The 18548-nt window shown below is 38.0% G+C and overlaps 1 protein-coding gene across 6 annotated transcripts in view; it reads left to right on the top strand.

The window, feature by feature from the left end:
* Nucleotides 1-13994, top strand: part of LOC109934507 (centrosomal protein of 162 kDa-like) — a 59235-nt gene extending 45241 nt beyond the window's left edge. For 3 of the 6 annotated variants that reach the window (XM_048597136.1, XM_048597137.1, XM_048597135.1), the window contains 3 exons: nt 714-883; nt 2725-2976; nt 13569-13992. In XM_048597136.1, the coding sequence (XP_048453093.1) occupies nt 714-883; nt 2725-2976; nt 13569-13769 (623 nt within the window). In that variant the 3' untranslated portion in view covers nt 13770-13992. Of the gene's footprint in view, nt 1-713; nt 884-1379; nt 1488-2724; nt 2977-13568 lie in introns of those variants that run through there. The other 3 variants (XM_048597134.1, XM_048597138.1, XM_048597139.1) reach the window with 3 other exon arrangements.
* The last annotated feature ends 4554 nt before the right edge of the window (nt 13995-18548 follow it).

The following is an 18548-nucleotide window of genomic DNA, read 5'->3' as shown; positions in this document are numbered from 1 at the left end:
GTTTTTCAGTCTTTGCTGCTCATGGCACTTACTGTTTTTTAAACAGCAGTTCAACCAATCAGAGAGCTGTTGCTCGGCGGAGTCTCCTTTAACCAAAAGAGTCTCCATATGGTTCAGACTCGCATTGTCCCCTTACTGCTTCCAAAAAGCAACATGTATTGCACAATTCACCAATAGGCAACGCTTGATTTCCAAATTGCAAAAAACATTTCCTAGTATTCCAGTTATAGCAGTCCAACTTCCATTTCAGTTCGTAGTTCTTACAATTTTTGGAACAAGAATGATCAACTTTAAGTTCTTTTAGAAAGAAAACAAAATGAAGTGGCCAAAGCTCTTGTTCTTGTGAAAGCTCAATTAAGTATTTTCTGTGGAGAATAAAATATTGTTTGTCATCTGTTTATTTTGACCCTTTTAATAGCACATTATTTTGCAACATTAACTGCCTACAATGTTTGTTGCAAAAATTTTAGGATCTGCTGCACAGGAGGTTTTCTCGTAAAAACATAGGACCAGTCAATTTAGTGTTTTATTATTTTTAATTGAAATATAGTAATCACTTTGTAATAATTTGTTGAATATTATAGACTTCTCTGCCAGCCAAAGATTTTTATCCTCCTTTAGTAACACTAATCTAAGCCACACACTTTGGTTAAAATGGAGGACTTTTTCATTGTCTACCAGCTAAAGTTTACCTTTCATCCTTGCTCAAACAGGTCAATTACATGCAACACAGACAATCAGACCAGCAAAGCACAGATTTAATGAAAATGACCTTGGACGTCCGTTATTTACCTCCGTGCAGTCATTTACTCTAAATCATCAGCACCAGATCAACAGTAAGACAGACCATGCAAAGTTGCTTGGTGTCCACACACAGGATCAGGTAAAATTCAAAACAGTTTTACGTATTCAGTGTTTCATTTGCTACATTTTAACAACAGTAACTCTATGTAATAGTCTTGGGTTAAAGAAATGACTAAGTTCTTGCCACTGTGAAAAGTGAAAAACCAAATAGGAAAAATTATTTACAAAGAAATTTAGAGCAAGGAAAAATGAGAGGAGGTGCTGATGGTGTGGTAGAAAGGGAAGATAGAACCATGTATTGTTCTAGTGCCAAAAGACTGGTTGTGGATTATGAGACTTAATTCAAACTTGACTTGAATAATGAGCTAAAGCAGCACTGGATTCAGGGTCAGAGACACTTGGATATTAGCAGGAGCTGAACATTTTGAATTTGATTTTATCACCTTTTAAATTTATTCATTCATCATTTAATGATTGAAACCTACTAAAACCAATGAAAGAGCCTTGAAGCCAATGGTGTTTGTGGAAAATATAATTGATCCTTACTAAAGATTGAATTTTGGAATAATTTTCAGTTAATACAAAGCCAGGAATAAAAGAGAAGTTGGGACTGTTCTCCTTTGAAAGAGAAGGCGGCTGGGAGGAGATTTAATAAAGGTTTTCAAAATCATGAGCAGGCTGGACGCAGCAGCTAGGGAGAAGCTGTTCCCACTCTTGAAAGAGAAAAAGAGCATGACAGATTTCAACTGATGTGCAAATGAAGCAAGGGTGAGGAAAAACAACTTTCACACAGTGAGTAGGAATTCACTGCCAAAAAATGTCATGGAGGCAATTGAGGCATTCAAGAGGGCATTGGATAATTATTTGCAAGGAAATGAGGGAAAAGGCCAGAGATTGGCACTAAGTAATAGAATAGGTGCAGGCATGATAGGCCGAATGGCCTCCTTCCACATTGTTATAATTCTGTGATTCTGAATCCTGAATGTAAAAGAAAATGAAAATTGATGAGGACGAACCGAGTGCTTATAGCAGCCTCATCAACAGATCAGTTAGTTCACCACAAACTGGTGTTCAAAATCGGGAATTTTCCCATACCCTGCCTTCTGCTCTAGGGCTGGTATCAATATGAGCAAATCAGCGTCTTTTGCACAAGATGTCCCCCAACATCACAACTATCAAACATTGCCAATGCCAATACAGTGCTCTTCTACCTTTCATGCGAACATATGAACAAGCGACAAGAATAGGCCACTTGGCCCTTTTGAGCCTGCTCTGCTGTTCAAGTAATCATGGCTGATCTGATTTTAACCTCCACTCTACATTTCTGCATATCCCTGATAATCTTTCATTCCCCTTGGTAATCAAGAATCTTTCTACCTCCGACTCAAAAATATTTAAACCTTCTTTATCCACTGCCTTTCAAGGAAGGGAATTTCTTAACCAATGAACATCTCCCATCCCCTTCCTCATCCAGAGTGCGACAATTCTTCATTCCTATCTATCCGTACCCATTCCTAATGCATTCACAAGCTCCTCAACACTATTGAGTTACATCTTTAATATTGTGACATGCAGTATTTGTCATCTATCACTTGCCACCTACATTCTGGAATATATTTATTTCATAATTTCTTCTAGTATTTTTGTATTTTGTATTTCTTTTGTTTAAAGTTTGAAATAACTTCAAGTATTTAAAGAAATGTACAGTCATCAAGCCACTCAGTGCAAGTTCCCACTTGACAAATGTACACCTAAAATCATAGAAATAATCAAAACCATTCCTGAGACTCCGACAACAGTGTTTAAAACAAAATATAATTCACTTAAAAATTATTACAAATAATTCACCTTGATGCTATATTTGACATTACCCAACAAAATTAACTCCCTGACTCTTAAGGATATTTCTGATTTTGATAGTTAGTTACAAGAGCTGTTGAGGAAATATCAAAAGATCAGGGACTGCGTTCAACAGAACCCAGTAACACAGCAAGAGAACTTTCCCTGCTCCAAAAACTGGAAGAAGCGCATGAGAAATGGAACATAGAACATAACCTCGTGGAGAAGTTGAAAGAAAAATTGGCAATGAAAGAAAAGGAACTTATTGGTAAAGATGAAGAGCTGAAAAAAGTTCCACAACTAAATGAAGAGATTTGCATTCTTCAGACAAAGGTACTTATGCTCCACAGGGTTCTCCAAAGCTAGAACAAGAGCAAAAGAAGCTGTGTGATTGCTATTGCATAAAGTTGTAGCATTGTACATTGATGGTTTCATTTAGATCTAATTTATCAATGATATTTTGTAATACAGGAGAAATGAAGGTATTTAGAGTTTCGAGATAATTGTACTGTTATTGTGTTTTTCGATTCTGAATTACTGTACATGTGACCCACTAAATTAAGAAAATTAATATGAGCATAATGTAACAGACAAGTTTGGATTTTGGTCATTTGGAAAACATCAAAGACTTCACATCGATCCATTGGATACCAGTAGCATTTGCAAAGTATTTTGACAGTGCAAATGTACACCGTGTTACCTTAAATAACCCTAAAACTGAATCTTTTATGTTTATGTTCTTAAACCACATTACTTTAAAGGCCCAGTTTTAATTATTTTATTTACTCATCATGAGGAAAAATAAAATTCAGCCCCTCAAAGTTTATCCTCCAGTAGCCTGGCTATCCTTTCGTGGCATTCATTTGCTGATTTCGTGTCCCCACTACCCTGTCCGGCAGATTTATTTCCTCTGTGTTACTGAGTCAGAGAATCTGCTTTAAATGTACTTTTTCGCTAATTTTACATTACATTCATTCAAAATTTAGAGAGAGAGAGTTGCTGTAAAACATGTAATAGGTTTCCGTTAAAGACACTGCATTGTATATGTCAAGTCATACCTTTTAATGTATTTTCCCAAACCACCTCAGACGATTGGCCGAAATGCTTTCATGAATTTACTGAGTCAAATTGTCCCTCTGCCACCCTCTCCCTCTCTGCACTGTAACCACCACCTTTATCTAGTCCTAGACTCTTGAAACTGATTTGTAATCCTAGTCCTAAGCACTGTAGTTTGTAGAACTGCTGTGACCACTGGCAGGTGGCTTTCTGAGACGAGGCTCACTCTTACTAGGAACAAAGCCCTGTCTCCAGCAAGTAATGTTCATTGAAGCTTTAAAGTGCTGAAGGCAACTCATGACAGCAGCAATGTTTTGCCTTGACTTTAAAATGGCGAGCAGCAAACTCCATGATCCAGGAACCCCTAACCATTGGGCCGCAACTGATGTGCCTCCAAAACTCCACTTTGCATATTTCATTGGCTTAATATTTTAAGCAATCCATCAAAATTGGGGTTAGCTTGCACACCTTTCAATGGGTTCTTAGATGGCTGGTAAGACTTTTTTTTGCTTCTTTTCCTCATTAATTAAATCAAAATTGTCTGATTTTCGATCCTTTCATGAGTGGGAATAATTTCCCTCTATTTACTCTGTCCAGACCTTTTTTTTTGTATAATTTTTGAGTATTTCTGTCAGATCTCCTTTCTGCTTTCTTTTTTCCAACAAAAACATTCCAGTATTCTCTAATCTGTTTTTATAATTCAAATTCCTTATCCCTGGAACCATTTCCAAAGACCTCTTCTGTATTCTGGCCAATGCATTCACATCTTCCTAAAGTGTGGTGCCCAGAGTTGGATGCCACACTCCACTTGAGCTGAGCTACTGTCTTATGCAAATTGTGTAACTTCCTTGTTCTGGCACTCTAAGTTTTTATTATTGAAACCCAAGATGCTGTGCATTTTATCAATTATTCTATCAGACTATCTTGTTCTCTTTAACGACTCATGTACAATACACAAAAGTTCCATTAATGTTAACCTCCTTTTTGAGGTGTATCCTTTATTTTATACTGCCTTTCCGTGTTCTTGCTACAAAAATATATAATGTCACACATTTCTGTATTGGACTTAATCTGCTGCCTATCCACCTACTCCTCCAACTTGCATATGTCCCTTTCAAATTCTACAATACCCTCCTTTATAGTCAATATATTATCAGGTAAAGCAAGCCTTCTAACAATGTCCCCTGTGGACCTCCACCACAAACTTACCCCAGCCAAAAAAAGTAATTAACTTCTCTCACGAGTCTGTTGTGGAGCACTCTATCAGATGTCTCCTGGGAGCCTATGTACACCATGTCAACAGAATTGCTCTGATCAACCCTCTCACATCTTCAAAAAAATCCAGCGATTCGTTCAACTTGATTTTTCCTTTATGAATCCATGCCAGCTCCCTTAATCAACCCTCATTTGTCCATGTCACTATTAATTATGTTCCAAATTATTCCTTCAGAAGTTTTCACACCACTGAAGCTTTGTAGTTGCTTGTTTTGTCCTTGCCCTCTTTTTTGAAAAAGGGTGTAATGTTTGCAATTCTCCAATCCTGCAGCACAACCCCTGAGTCTAAGGAATACTGAAACTTTATTTGCCAGTGTCTGTACAATTCTAACATACTTTCTTCCCACGACATTTTTGGGTGTATCACATTTGGTCTCAGTGCTTTGTCAACATAAGTACAATTTGCTAATGCGCTCAATGCTTTCCTAACTGAAACTACTCCATTTTGGTTAGTCACAAACCAGGGACTTCCCTGAATTGGCCAAGATATTTGATCTGTTCAGAGATGGTTTGTAAATGTATGTAAAGTATTTCTGCTGTGATCTTGAGAGTCACCTGCTGTGACCAGATTCATGTAAAGCAGTGGCTTTTGGAGCCTGATGTCAACCATATAAGATGCATTGGTTTTGTGCCTCAATGCTGGGCATGTTGGTTTGGAAAAAAATTCTGCTTTTGGACCAACTTTTTTACCAGTGGATTTGGAGGATCTTGTGAAGGCAATGTGGTGGTACTGTTCCAGTGCTTTGAGTTGCCTGATGTAGGTTGTCCACATCTGCAAAACATTTTTGGGAGCCAGGGGACCACTGCTGCCCATTAACCATTATCTTATTCTTGGTTGAGAGATCCTGGTCCTCAAATACTATGTTCATGAGATTATCAAAAGTTGAGCTGTTGCATTGGAAACAATAATAAACTGTCTAAGTCTGCCTTCATCTAAAGGAAGCTCCCATGTGGTCCACATTTTCCAGAATCTCTCTGTTGATCTTAATCAATGGGAAAGTATTGGGCCGTATGAGCTGATTGGAAAAGGACCTTTAATTTTTACACATAAACATCATCTGCACCTGGTGCTGAATAACTGAAGTTGAAGTTTAAGTGATTTGGGTTTTGGATTGAAGACTGCATAAGTTGAACAGTTTCATGTCTGTTCTAACTAAATAGGTCTTTTTCTGATTGGCAAGATGTAACTATGGGGTGCCATAGGGTTCCGTCTTCAGACCCAACTACTTACAAATTATATAATGACTTGGATGCAAAGGTAGAAAGTGCAATAGTCAAATTTGCAGATGACACCTAAAATAGTTGTAAAGTAAGCTACAATGAAGAAATAAATTTACAAATGGGTATTGATAGATTAGGTAAACGGGCCAAATTTGGCAAATGAAGTTTGACGTAGATAAGTATAGGGTATCGAATTTGGTCGGAGAAATAGAAATGCAACAATATCAAAATGGAGAGAAACCTCATGCTTTGATGCATGGGGATACCCAGATCCTTTTGCATGAATTATAAAAGCTAGCATGCAGGTAAAGCAAGTAATAAAGAAAGTAAATGGAATTTTGACATTTAAGTCTTAACAGCATGTGAAAGAAAGGAAGTGTTGCTGCAACTGTAAAAGGCATTAGTACTGCACCTGGAGTATTGCATACAATTTTGGTCCCTTGAGGAGGGATGTTGTTGTATTGCAGACAGTTCAGAGGATGTTACCACATTGATTCCAGAGATGAGGGCTTTGTGTTATGAAGAGAGATTGTACAGTTTAGGCCTATACCCTCTGGAGTTTAAAAGGATGAGAAGAGGTCTAATTGAGGTATATGAGATGTTAAATGGGATTGAAAAAGTAGACCTAGGATGTTTCCTCGTGGGGCAATCTAGAATGAGAGGTAGTAGTTTCAGGATTAGGGGTAGCAAATTTAAAGCAGAGATGAGAAAAAATTACTTCCCTCAAAGGGTCATGAATCTGTAGAATTCACTATCCTAGAGTGTAGTGGATCCTGGGACATTGAGTAAGTTTAAGGATTTAACAGACAGTTTTTAATTAGTAACGGGTTGAAGGGTTCTCGAGAGCAGGCAGGAAAGTGAGGTTGAGGCTGAGATGAGATCAGCCCGCCATGATCATATCAAATAGCAGAGATTAGCTGAATTGCCTATTCCTGCTCCTGGTTCTTATGTTTTTAGATAATTTGCTAATGGTGAGGTGTAAAGTTGCAGTGAGGAAGGTGAAAAGGACAATTGGTGCAATGACACCGCATCAGTTAACACCAGTCTTCATTGAAATGGTGTCCCTAGTGATTTCATTGGTGAGGACCTCATCTTGTATATCACTGTGGACTGCGAGCTGCAGAGAATGAAAATACTAGGTCCACCTTAAAGAAGAAGAGGTGCTGGAGGTGTTAAAACACAAAGGTAGATAAATCCCCGGGACCTGATAATGTATCCCAGGGCACTATGGGAAGCTAGGGAAGAAATTGCAGGGCACCTAGCAGAGATATTTGTATCATTGATGGCTATGGGTGAGGTGCCGGAAGATTGGAAGATGGGTAGTGTTGTGCCATTTTTTAAGATAGGATGCAAGGAAAAGCCAGGGAACCACAAACCAGTGAAACTAACGTTAGTGGTAGATAAATTGTTGGAGAGGATTCTGAGTGTCAGGATTTACATGCTTTGGAGAGGCAAGGACTGATTAGGGATAGTCAGCATGGCTTTGTGTGTGGAAAGTGTGTCTCACAAACTTGTTCCTTCAAAAAAGATGACCAAGAAGGTAGATGAAGACAGAACGATAGACATTGTCTATATGGACTTTAACAAGGCCTTTGACAAGGTTCTGCATGGTAGATTGATTAGTAAGGTTAGATCACATGAGACCCAGGAACAGCTAGCCAGTTGGATACAAAATTGGCTTGATTGTAGGAGGCAGAGGGTGGTGGTAGATGGTTGTTGATCAGACTGGAGGCCTGTGACCAGTGGTGTACCATGAGGATCAGTGCTGGGTCCACTGCTGTTCGTCATTTATATACATGATTCAGATGAGAAAATAGGAGGCATGGCTAATAAGTCTGTGGATGACATCAAAATTGGTGGTATAGTGGATAGTGAAGAGGGCTATCTGAGAGTACAATAGGAACTTGATCAACTGGGGCAGTGGGCTGAGGAATGGCAGATGGAGTTAATTTAGATAAATGTGAGGTGTTGCATTTTGGTAAGATAAACCAGAGCAGGACTTACACAGTTAATGATAGGGCCCTGGGGAGTGTTGACGAATAAAGGGACCTGGAGATGCAGGTTCATAGTTCCTTGAAAGTGGCGACACAGGTAGACAGGGTGGTGAAGAAGGCATTTTGCATGCTCGCCTTCATCGGTTAGAGCATTAGGTACTGGAGTTGGGACATCATGTTATGGCTGTACAAGGCATTCGTCAGGACACTTTCAGAGTACTGCATACAATTCTGGTCATCCTGCTATAGGAAGGATGTTATTAAACTGGAAAAGTTGCAAAAAAGATTTACAAGAATTTTGCTGAGGCTGGAAGGTTTGAAAGGAGAGGCAGAGTTGGCTGGGACTTTTTCCCCTGGCAGAGATAGGGTGAGTAGCCAAGATCTTTTCCCCAGCATAGGGGACTCCAAAACTAGAGGGTATAGGTTTAAGGTGAGAAGGAAAAGATTTAAAAGGAACCTGAGGGGCAACTTTTTCACACACAGGGTGTTACGTACGTGGAGCGAGCTGACAGAGGAAGTGGTAGAGGTGGGTACAATTACAACAATTAAAAGATACTTGGACAGGTACATGGATAGGAAAGGTTTGGAGGCATGTGGGCCAAACGGAGGAAAGTGGGACTAATTCAGTTTAGGAAACCTGGTTGGCACAGAAGGTCTGGGCTGAAGGGCCTGTTTCCGTGCTGTGTGACAGAATGGCAGATGACGTTGACATATTTCTGACAGCCAAATTTGAGGAGAATTTGAGCAAGCCAGTTCTATTGCGTTTTGTAAAGTTCAAATTTCCTGTCCAATTACTGTTTAATTGTGCATATCTGTTATTTACTGTTTTCAGCTAATTTCATGTTTCATAATTTCATAATTTCCACTTCTGAAACTTGTTATCATCTGTTTTTGGGAAATTCCTAAACTGTGCCCAGTTGTTTCTTTTCAAATTTCTTTCCTTTTTCTCTATTTTTGTGATCACTTGTGTAGCTAACACTTTCGTTGTCTACATGTGGTATTCATTTTGCAAATTTGATACTTCGTACACCGTCCATTTCTTGTTATTATTTTTAACTTCTTCAAAATCTGCCTTTTAAAATCAGATATCCTGCTTCAGATTATCCAATAATCTCAATCTAATTGTGCTGTGGTCTCTAGTTGTAATGAATGCTATCTGTATACTCTTTTTATTTGTATGTTTGCTTGAGAAATGTTAACTTCACCAGCTTATCACCAGCTGCTAGTTTTTTTTTCCTCTGACGAGGTGCTGATGGCTTGCCTTTTTAAAGTGTCCAAGAAACTTCAGTAGCGGCAATTCAGAATTGGCCATATTAATGTGTGGGACTGAAATCACAGGTCAGACCATGTGAGAACATCAGGTTTCAATTCTTAAAGGACATGCAATTTAAAAAATCTTGCATTGTTATGATATTTCCCCAGCTTTGTGGTCACCAGCTGAATATTTCCAGAATTTTCAAACTAATTTTAAATCCTCCAACTACCTTGGTAGGATTTGAACTCATGTTCTTTGACTTATTAGCAAAGAACTCTGGAATGTTAGTCTAGTAACATAACCTCAGCATTACTATATCTACACTTGTAGAAATCATAGCTCCTAGAACTTTTGGCATGTAAGGACCAAATACATCTAATGGTAGTTCAGTGTATGGAAGCATATACTGAGAAATAAAACATGGTCTCCATAATTCTGGTTAATTAAAAGAAAGAACTAACATATAGTGCTTATGGGGCATTAATATGTCCACTTGAGTGCATTGAAGTGGACTTACTGTTTCCATGTATTGCATTTGTTATAATGAGTTAATATAATCATTTTATAAACAGAGAATCATGAGAGTGTCTCTTTCTATTTCCAGTGACTGCTCATATTGAATGAACCCTCTTAATGTCAACTTACTTTCATAAAATCAACCCTATTGAATTTAAAACTAAAACAACAAAATTGTGTCACATTCATTTGCTTCTAGTGCATCACTTCCATTAAGTCACTATTACTTCCTAGTTTGTGGTGGATTGATTTGAAAGTGCTGTAATTCAAATGTTAACATTCATGCCTTACTCGTAGCAAGCCGTATTGTTAATTTTTTCACTACAAATCTATTCATGAACTCTCATTATTTAATTTGCTTCTTTTCCTAGAATAGTAATGTACTTTCCTTTAATTTTCAACATTTTATTGCCATCTAAAACTACTCCCATTGCTTTTCTGTTCTTTGTGAATAACCCATGCACTTCAATTAGAAATCTCATCTCCTAGGGTGAATACATGTTTCAGCAACTTGTATTCAATTTTCTGCTGCTAAATATTCACTTTAATTCATCTCATGAATAGTTTAACCATTCGCATATAGTTAGTTGCAAGCAATCTGTAATTTGTTTCTCAGATGGAGCGGTCAATTTCTGCTTTACTTTTGTAGTTTACAGGCACAATTTTCCTTTCCCTGGAGATGGTGAGAAGGGGAAATAATTGAGCAAATTTGTCTAGACAGAAAACACCCTCTTTTTACCACCTCAGTAATTAAATACCAAATGAAAAGTTTCATGTGTGATTTGCCAGCAATTAAGTGGTCAATTGATTGCTTTAACTCACTACCTTCCCTATTACCTGCCTCCCCATTGGGAGAAAAGGCTGGCTAATTTCCCAACTGTGACACTAAGGCAGTCTGCCTGCCAAATTGAACTCAAGGCCTCCAATTGTCCCAAATTCGAGGAAATCAAAGGTACAGAAGGGAGAAATGGGATGACCCCCAACCTGTGAGAAGAACTAAAATATGTAGTTTCTTACTGCTAGATCCCCCAGAAGTAGGCCTCTAGCAGTGGACTTTAGGAGCCAGAAGCTGATTGGTCAACAATTTCTAATGCCTCAGCTCACCAATATCGTGATGTTATTGAGCTGATTGACTGACCATTCAGTGAGTTGTTATCTCAGCTGTGGGACCGGTGTTTCACATTTCACCTAACCCCTTGTACTGTCATTTTCAAAAATAAATTACAGTCTTTGTTTCCTTTTTCTTTAATTAGCTTTCCACCTTTCCCATTTCTCTGTGCTGGCTTGGTTCAGTTAATGGCACTCCCAGCTCTAAATCAAAACATTGAATTCAAGTCCAATACATGATCTAAATACATAAATTTGGCTGATGCTCCAATTTAGTGCTGTGGTAATACTATATTGTGATAGGCACTGTACTTCAAATGAGAATTTGAACCAAACTATTAAAAGAGTGGAATATGCCATGGAGATTTGTAGCGACTAGTAATAAATGCTACTATTATTTAGGAAAAAATTCTCTGGAACCAATGACTTCAAGAACTAATTAACTGATACGGCTTGTGTGATTCAGTCTGTTAATTTGCAAGTAATAACAAAATGATTACCTTAAATTACATCTGTTCATTTGCTTGCTTTTAGTGAAGAAGAAAAGACTAGGTTATTGACATTGTAATAAAAAGAAATCTTTACTTTTAAGGCACTTAGTTTTGCGTTGCTGAAATAAAGACACATTTTATTAAAGACTTTTGTCTTGTACCCATTAGCACAACTCACAAGTATTAGTAAAGTAAAGGACAGTATATACAATATGAAGTATTGTATGAGGGATGTGTGCTGAATCATTGGCAAGTCGACCCTGATTAGTCGAGCCACTGCAATGAAGAAGCAACTAGTTAATGATGAATTACAGTTTACTGCCAGGACTTGTTTAAATTTTAAACCAGGCAGGTTGACTCTGATTGGTCAAGGCATTGTGCTGAGAAATGAACCAGAGAATGGCTGTCACCTATTTTGAGTTGAAGTAGGTACAGCGTGTGTACGTGTTCTTTTGGTTTGCAAAGAACAGGGCTTTGTATATTTATTGTGTCTAAAATTATAATCAAGCTATATAAAAGCATATATCTTATTTTAAACCAATGTCATTATAAATAGGGCTCCAAAAAGAAACACTGTCCTGACATCTCTCTCATAAGAATTCAGGAATAAAAACCATCAAATTTGAAGTGGTGGTATCTAGATTCTCAGAAGACTATTTGTCAAGGTGTGTTAAATACTACAAAGCTACTATAACTAGTTGTCATTTGGGAATTCAGAAAAGCTAAGCATTGCTACAAACGAGTCATTGAGATACCCTTTTAAATAGCCAGATTTCTAAATTATCGTATAGTAATTATGCTACTGTTTTTGCAGTTGGTCAGATGGGTTTTTCTACATAATTGGGCAGTTTGTATATTCGTAGACAGAACGATTTAGATTATTTATAGAACACTTGTATTTTCTACAGCCCCAACTTCAGTTAATTGTAAAATTACATCTGATTAATGCCAAAATTGATAGAAAACTGCAGTTGCTTTATTACTGGCTATGACCTAACCTGGTACAAGTTTTGAACTTCATGTTATTTGTAGTACTGTGCAATTTAATTATCAGGTCAATTCCATTTAATTAGAGTATTTTAAAATTTTAAAGTGCTGGAAATCTAAAACAAATATAGTATTGACTTGCTCTTTGCAGAATTGGCAGTTCCACACTTCACTCACTCAGGATTTATTTAACAACTGTTGCTCAACCACAGAATCACATCTAAAGTTGGACACTGGGTTACGGGTTTTGCAAGCGTTTGCCCGTGATGCAAATAATTACATTGGCAACCAATTTAAAATTGTCATTTGGGCTCTAATATGGCACATTTGTGCTTCCTGGATGTTGCCAGGACTGGAGGGTTTGAGTTGTGGGGAGAGGCTAAATAGACTGGGACTTTATTCCATGGAGCATCGGAGGCTGAGGGGATGGCCTTGTAGACTTTTATAAAATCATGAGGACCATGGATAAGGTGAATAGCCAAGATCTTTTTCCTAGGGTGAGGAAGTACAAAACTAGAGGGCATAGGTTTAAGGTAGATTTAAAAAGGACCAGAGGAGTAAGTTTTTCATGCAGAGGGTGGTGCATGTATTGAATAAACTGCCGGTGGAATGGTACAATTACAACTTTTAAAAGGCATCTGGATGTGTATACGAATAGGAAGGGTTTAGAGCAATATGGGCCAAATGCTGGCAAAGAGACTAGGTTAGGTTGGGACGTCTGGTCAGCGTGGATGAGTTGGACCGACAGGTCTGTTTCCGTGCTCTGACTCTGTAGCCACAATAATCTTTTGTAGTGATTGGAAATATTGTCTGTGCATTTCCAGACTCCTCAGCTGAAGTGATCTAATTTAGCATTGCTCTCGAAACTAAAATCATTATCCTTCACAATGGCTGCTAAGCTGTATATAAAATCATAATTTACATACTTAAATTCTGATCCCAGTTCCATCACCATCTATTATCAGTACAACAGAAGAGTTTCACTTTTAAAATAATTCAGTGATGCAATTTTTTTTCTGACAGTTGCACAGCCTGGAAACAAACAGAAAGAAATTGATATTTGGTGGACCATTGGATCCTGTGACTGAAGAAAAGCTCAAATTAATTGAAAAGGAAGTTCAAGAGCAAGAAACTCTTATTCAAGGATACCATAAGGTATTGGAACAAAGATGTTGGGTTCTCTGCTTTCTGAATACTGTATCAGTGTTTTGTTTGGGTTGTTAAATAGTAAAATTAGTCAGCTTTGTTATTGCAATGTTTATCCTATGTTTTGTGCATCGAATGTTCTTATCTACTGTATTTGACTATCAAGCTCGTCTTCATAATTTAGCTTTTGTCTTGTCTAATTGCTTATTCTCAACATTTATTATTTAAAATCAAATTGCATAAGACCTTAGTCCCAGTTTAAATTTTCTCCCCAGTTATATTTCAATAAAAGATATGACACAGTCTCTGCCAAGTTATTTGTAGGTCTCACGTGGCAGCCAGTCTTTGCACTTCCTAATCTTTCAAATAGATTGCATTCATAATATTGTGGTCATTCATCCATTGGCTATTTATATATTTTTTGCTATGATCCCATGCCAAACAGAAATTCATTACAATTGTGCAAGGGACCAGCAACTTGTTTTAAAAGTGGACAAAATGTGAGATACCAGGTACTTACTAAAAAAGTAAAGCCACAAATTTGATGATTTTAAACAAACAATAAACTTCACTATACAAAGTTTGAACAGTAATACAATCTAACATCCGGTTAGAATTAACCTGAACAAATATGGGTAGCAGATATACACTTCACAGAGCACACCAAGTGGTCAAGACTGACGTCACTGGATTTCTCTGAAAACAACGCCCTTCACCTCATATAGTGACACTATGGGTCAAGCCTGATATTAAAACCTACGAGGAGTTCCAATTTGTTTTCTTTCAAAGATCTGACTTTGAAACCTGCTGAGAAACCCTTCTCCCACCGATTACCTCAGTGACCGCTCAGAGCTGGTCCTTCCTGGAATTATACTCTTCTGCATTCTTGAATCTGCACTCTGACACTCGCTCGAAAGCACAACTGCTTTTTTCAACAACAGCTAGCTTCACCAAGCTGGTACTGTATTTCTCCAAACGCTAATGTTTCTTTGCTGCACAAATCAAATACCACTTGTGGTTTTTCTTCACCTTTTTCTCTCAGCTATCGTGAACACCACTTCTTCTGAGTTCCCACAGCTGCCAGAGGTTTTTTTTTGAGCCGTACTCCAGCTCTCAGATGCAACTCTTGGCTCCCCTGATGTTTCCTGTGTCCTGACATTCAAAACCTGTACCTTTTTCAGGATGGAGCCTCTCCTCTCTTCTTCTAAGTACCTGATTAATACCTTTGGGGCTCCTGGTTAATCTTTCTCCAGTGGTGAACCAGTGGAATTGTCCGCTACATAAAGGCTTGGCTTCCACAGCCTTTTGTTGAATTGATTTAGAATTTAATAGAATTGAAAGTGAGCTATTGAAAACATTGCAAAAACTTCCACACTTATCTCCAGGCAGTGTTGAATGTAACTAATATTTTGGAAGTCAAATATAGCATTTCCTTGGAACTCTCTATTCCGTGAATTTTCACAGCACAATGTATAGAAAGATTTCATCACCACTTACATTTATCTCAGCAACTTTTGGAGATTTCAGTGGTGTATATTTACTATTAAGAACTTCTATCGTTTTTAATTTTCAAACACTTTGTTAATGCGTTATTCATGTATAAACGTCTATTACATCCATAGTGCTCCATTCTGACCCAAAGATCGATTCAGGATGCACACAGATCTGTGGGCCCATTTATAACAGATATGATTACCAAGAATAAATCAATATGCTACAAATCTAACTATCATCGCAACCAAACCTTTGTTTCCTTGAGCTGAATAAATTCAGATCCCAGGCCCTAAGTCTAGATATCCCTAGTTGGAACAAGAAACAAAACCGATATAGAGTTAAATCTAATGTATACTGAGTGGCAGAGATAGTGTGAATTACTCTTGCATATTGGAAGGCATTGAATGTTGACAGGCCAGTGAGAATTTTGATTTTTGCAGATATCTGACATCATTTTTTTTATATGTTTTTTTTTGTTTTACTTGGTTTTTAATTTAAACAACTGGAATTCATGGATTGGAAAGATCCTGGTCTCATAGCGTGTAACGGAATAATGAAAAACAATTTTGTACTAATGAACGTCTCTTTCACATCCATCTTTTGTTTCTGTGTTTGGCTCATTATCAACTTGTTGTGCCTTGTACCAATCTCATTCCTTTTAACATACATCATTCCTAGCCTCTTCCCTATCATAGATCACTTCCGTTTGTTCCTTGCTTGAACTGGCAAATGTATTATTTTTGCTTATGACTTAAACATGTGTTCCTTTTTCTCTTCTTAGCCAGGTCTCACTTGATAGCATGCTCACATCTGAGTCACAAAGTCCCAAGTGCAGTTTCACTCCAGAATTAAGCACTAAAATATAGGCTGACAATCCACGACAGTACTGGGGAAGTGCTGCACTCTTGGAGTCAGCTAAGATGTTAAACCACGATCCCTTGGTACCATTTTGAACAAGAGCAGGAAGTTACCTCCATATCCTGGTCAAAATTTATCTCTTGAACAAGATTGTAAAAGAAAATCTAGTAAAGGATATACGTACCGTAGAGGGATCACAGCAAAAGTTCACTTTACTGATTCCTGGGAAGGTAGGATTGTAATTTGAGGAGAGATAGGGTCAACAAGGCCTGTGTTCACTGGAGTTTAGAAAAATGAGAAGGGATCTTGCTGAATCTTGTAAAGTTCTGACAGGGCTGGACAGACTGGACGTAGCAATGATGTTTCTGCTGGCTAGAGTTCTCTCAAACATGGAGTCATAGTCCCAGAATACTGGGTGAGCCATTTACTGACAGGAGAAGAAACATCTTTGCTCAGTTGGTGGTAAACCTGCAGAATTCTCCACCACATAAGGCTATAGAAGCCAAGACAGTGAATATTTCTAAGAAAGAAATAGTTATATTTCTGGACACTTAAGGTATCTTTGGTTATAAGGAGAATGGGATTATGATATTGCGATCAGGGATTATCTATGATCATAATTGCTTCAGTGCCGTATGCACTGCAGAAATTCACCAAGACCCCTTAGAAAGCACCTAAAAATGCATGAACACTAACATCTAGAAGGACAAGGGCACCAGATATATGGCAACACCATCTGTAGCTTCCCCTCCAAGCAACTCACCATCCTGCCTTAGAAATATATAGCAGTAGCTTCAGTGTTGCTGGAACAAAATCCTGGAACTTGCTGCCTGACGGTGTTGTGGGTGTGCCTAAAGTACGTGGACAGTTCAAGCTGTGGTTTAAGAAAGTGGCGAACCACCACCTTTTCAACGGCAACTGGGAATGAGCAATGAATATTGACCCAGCCAGTGACACCCACATCCCCCAAATTAATAAAAAACATAATGATGGTGCAGGCTTGATGTGTTGAATGACCTAATTCTGCTAAAAACTGAAAGAACTGCGGATGCTGTAAATCAAAGACAAAAGTAGAAATTGCTGGAAAAGCTCAGTAGGTCCAGCAATATCTGTGGAGAGAAATCAGACTTAATGTTTCATGTTGTGTGACTCTTCCTCAGAACAACAATTTCTGTTTTTGGAGCTAATCCTGCTCCTACTTTTCATATTTCTAATATTTCTAATTATCTCATTACTGTCTGTGGAATTTCACTGTGCAGACATTAGCTGCAGCATTTCCTACATTACAGCAATAACTACACTTCTGAAAAGTGCTTCCTTGAATTTGAATATATTCAGTCCATTGAGTATTTGAACTTTACATCGGTTAGAATAATGGAGCAAAATAAACTGAATGGATCTTCAAATCTTCCTAATGGGAGGAAAGAAAAGAAAAGCTTCTTAATACTAAAATACGTGAACTGTGGTAATGTAGAAATAAAGCAGTGAAATTTGTGTGAGGAGTACTGTATTCTGTTTCTTCAATACTGTTTTCAATGTTAAATTTCATGAAGGTGAAGAGAATGCAGGTTGAAAAATGTTCTTTTCCCTGACTTTATTAGTCAGTGTGATGATCACAAATTTCTTTAATTCATTTCATAAGATCCCAGCAGACACTGTACGACAGAACTGAGAAGGTATCCTTTGTTTTGAAGTCACAAAGAGGGACAGGACCTTGGGTAGTATTGCAGAACAGAAAGACCTATGGGTTTAGGTACATAATTCTCTGAAATTTGCATCACAGGTAGACAGGGTGGTTAAGAAGGTGATTAGCATGCTTCATTGCTCAGACCTTTGAGCATAGGAATTGGGATGTTATGTTGAGGTTATACAGGGCGTTGGTAGGGGCTTTTCTGGAGTACTATGTGCAGTTCTGGTCGCCCTGTTATAAGAAGGATATTATTAAACTAGAGAGGGTTCAGCAAAGATTTACCAGGATGTTACCAGGAGTGGAGGGTTTGAGTTATAAAAATAGGCTAGATAGGCTGAAACTTTTTCACTGGAGGTTTATAATATCATGAGGGGCATAGATAAGTTGAATAACAAAAATATTTTCCCTAAGGTGGGGAAATTCAAAACTAGGTGGCATATTTTTAAGGTGAGAGGAGAAAGATGTAAAAAAGACATGAGGGACAACTTTTTTTACAGCAAGAATGGTTTGTGTGTGGAATGAACTGCCAGAGGAATGGGTGGACGCAAGTACAGTTACAATGTTTGAAAGAAATTTGAATAAGTGCATGAATAGGAAAGGTTTACAGGGATATGGGTGAAATGCAGGCAGATGGAACTAGTTTTGTTTGGGAACATGGTTGGTGTGCACTGATTGGTCCGAAGGGTCTGTTTCCATGCTGTATGACTCTGTGATTGTAATGCACTTTAAGACCTTCAGTGATTGATTGTACAAAACACTGTATGAATACAGAGATAGTAGGAACTGCAGATGCTGGAGAATCCGAGACAACAAGG

The sequence above is a fragment of the Rhincodon typus genome, chromosome 5, assembly GCF_021869965.1.
Source record: "Rhincodon typus isolate 14 chromosome 5, sRhiTyp1.1, whole genome shotgun sequence".
Classification (NCBI taxonomy): domain Eukaryota; kingdom Metazoa; phylum Chordata; class Chondrichthyes; order Orectolobiformes; family Rhincodontidae; genus Rhincodon; species Rhincodon typus.
This window is presented reverse-complemented; position numbering and strand designations above follow the sequence as displayed.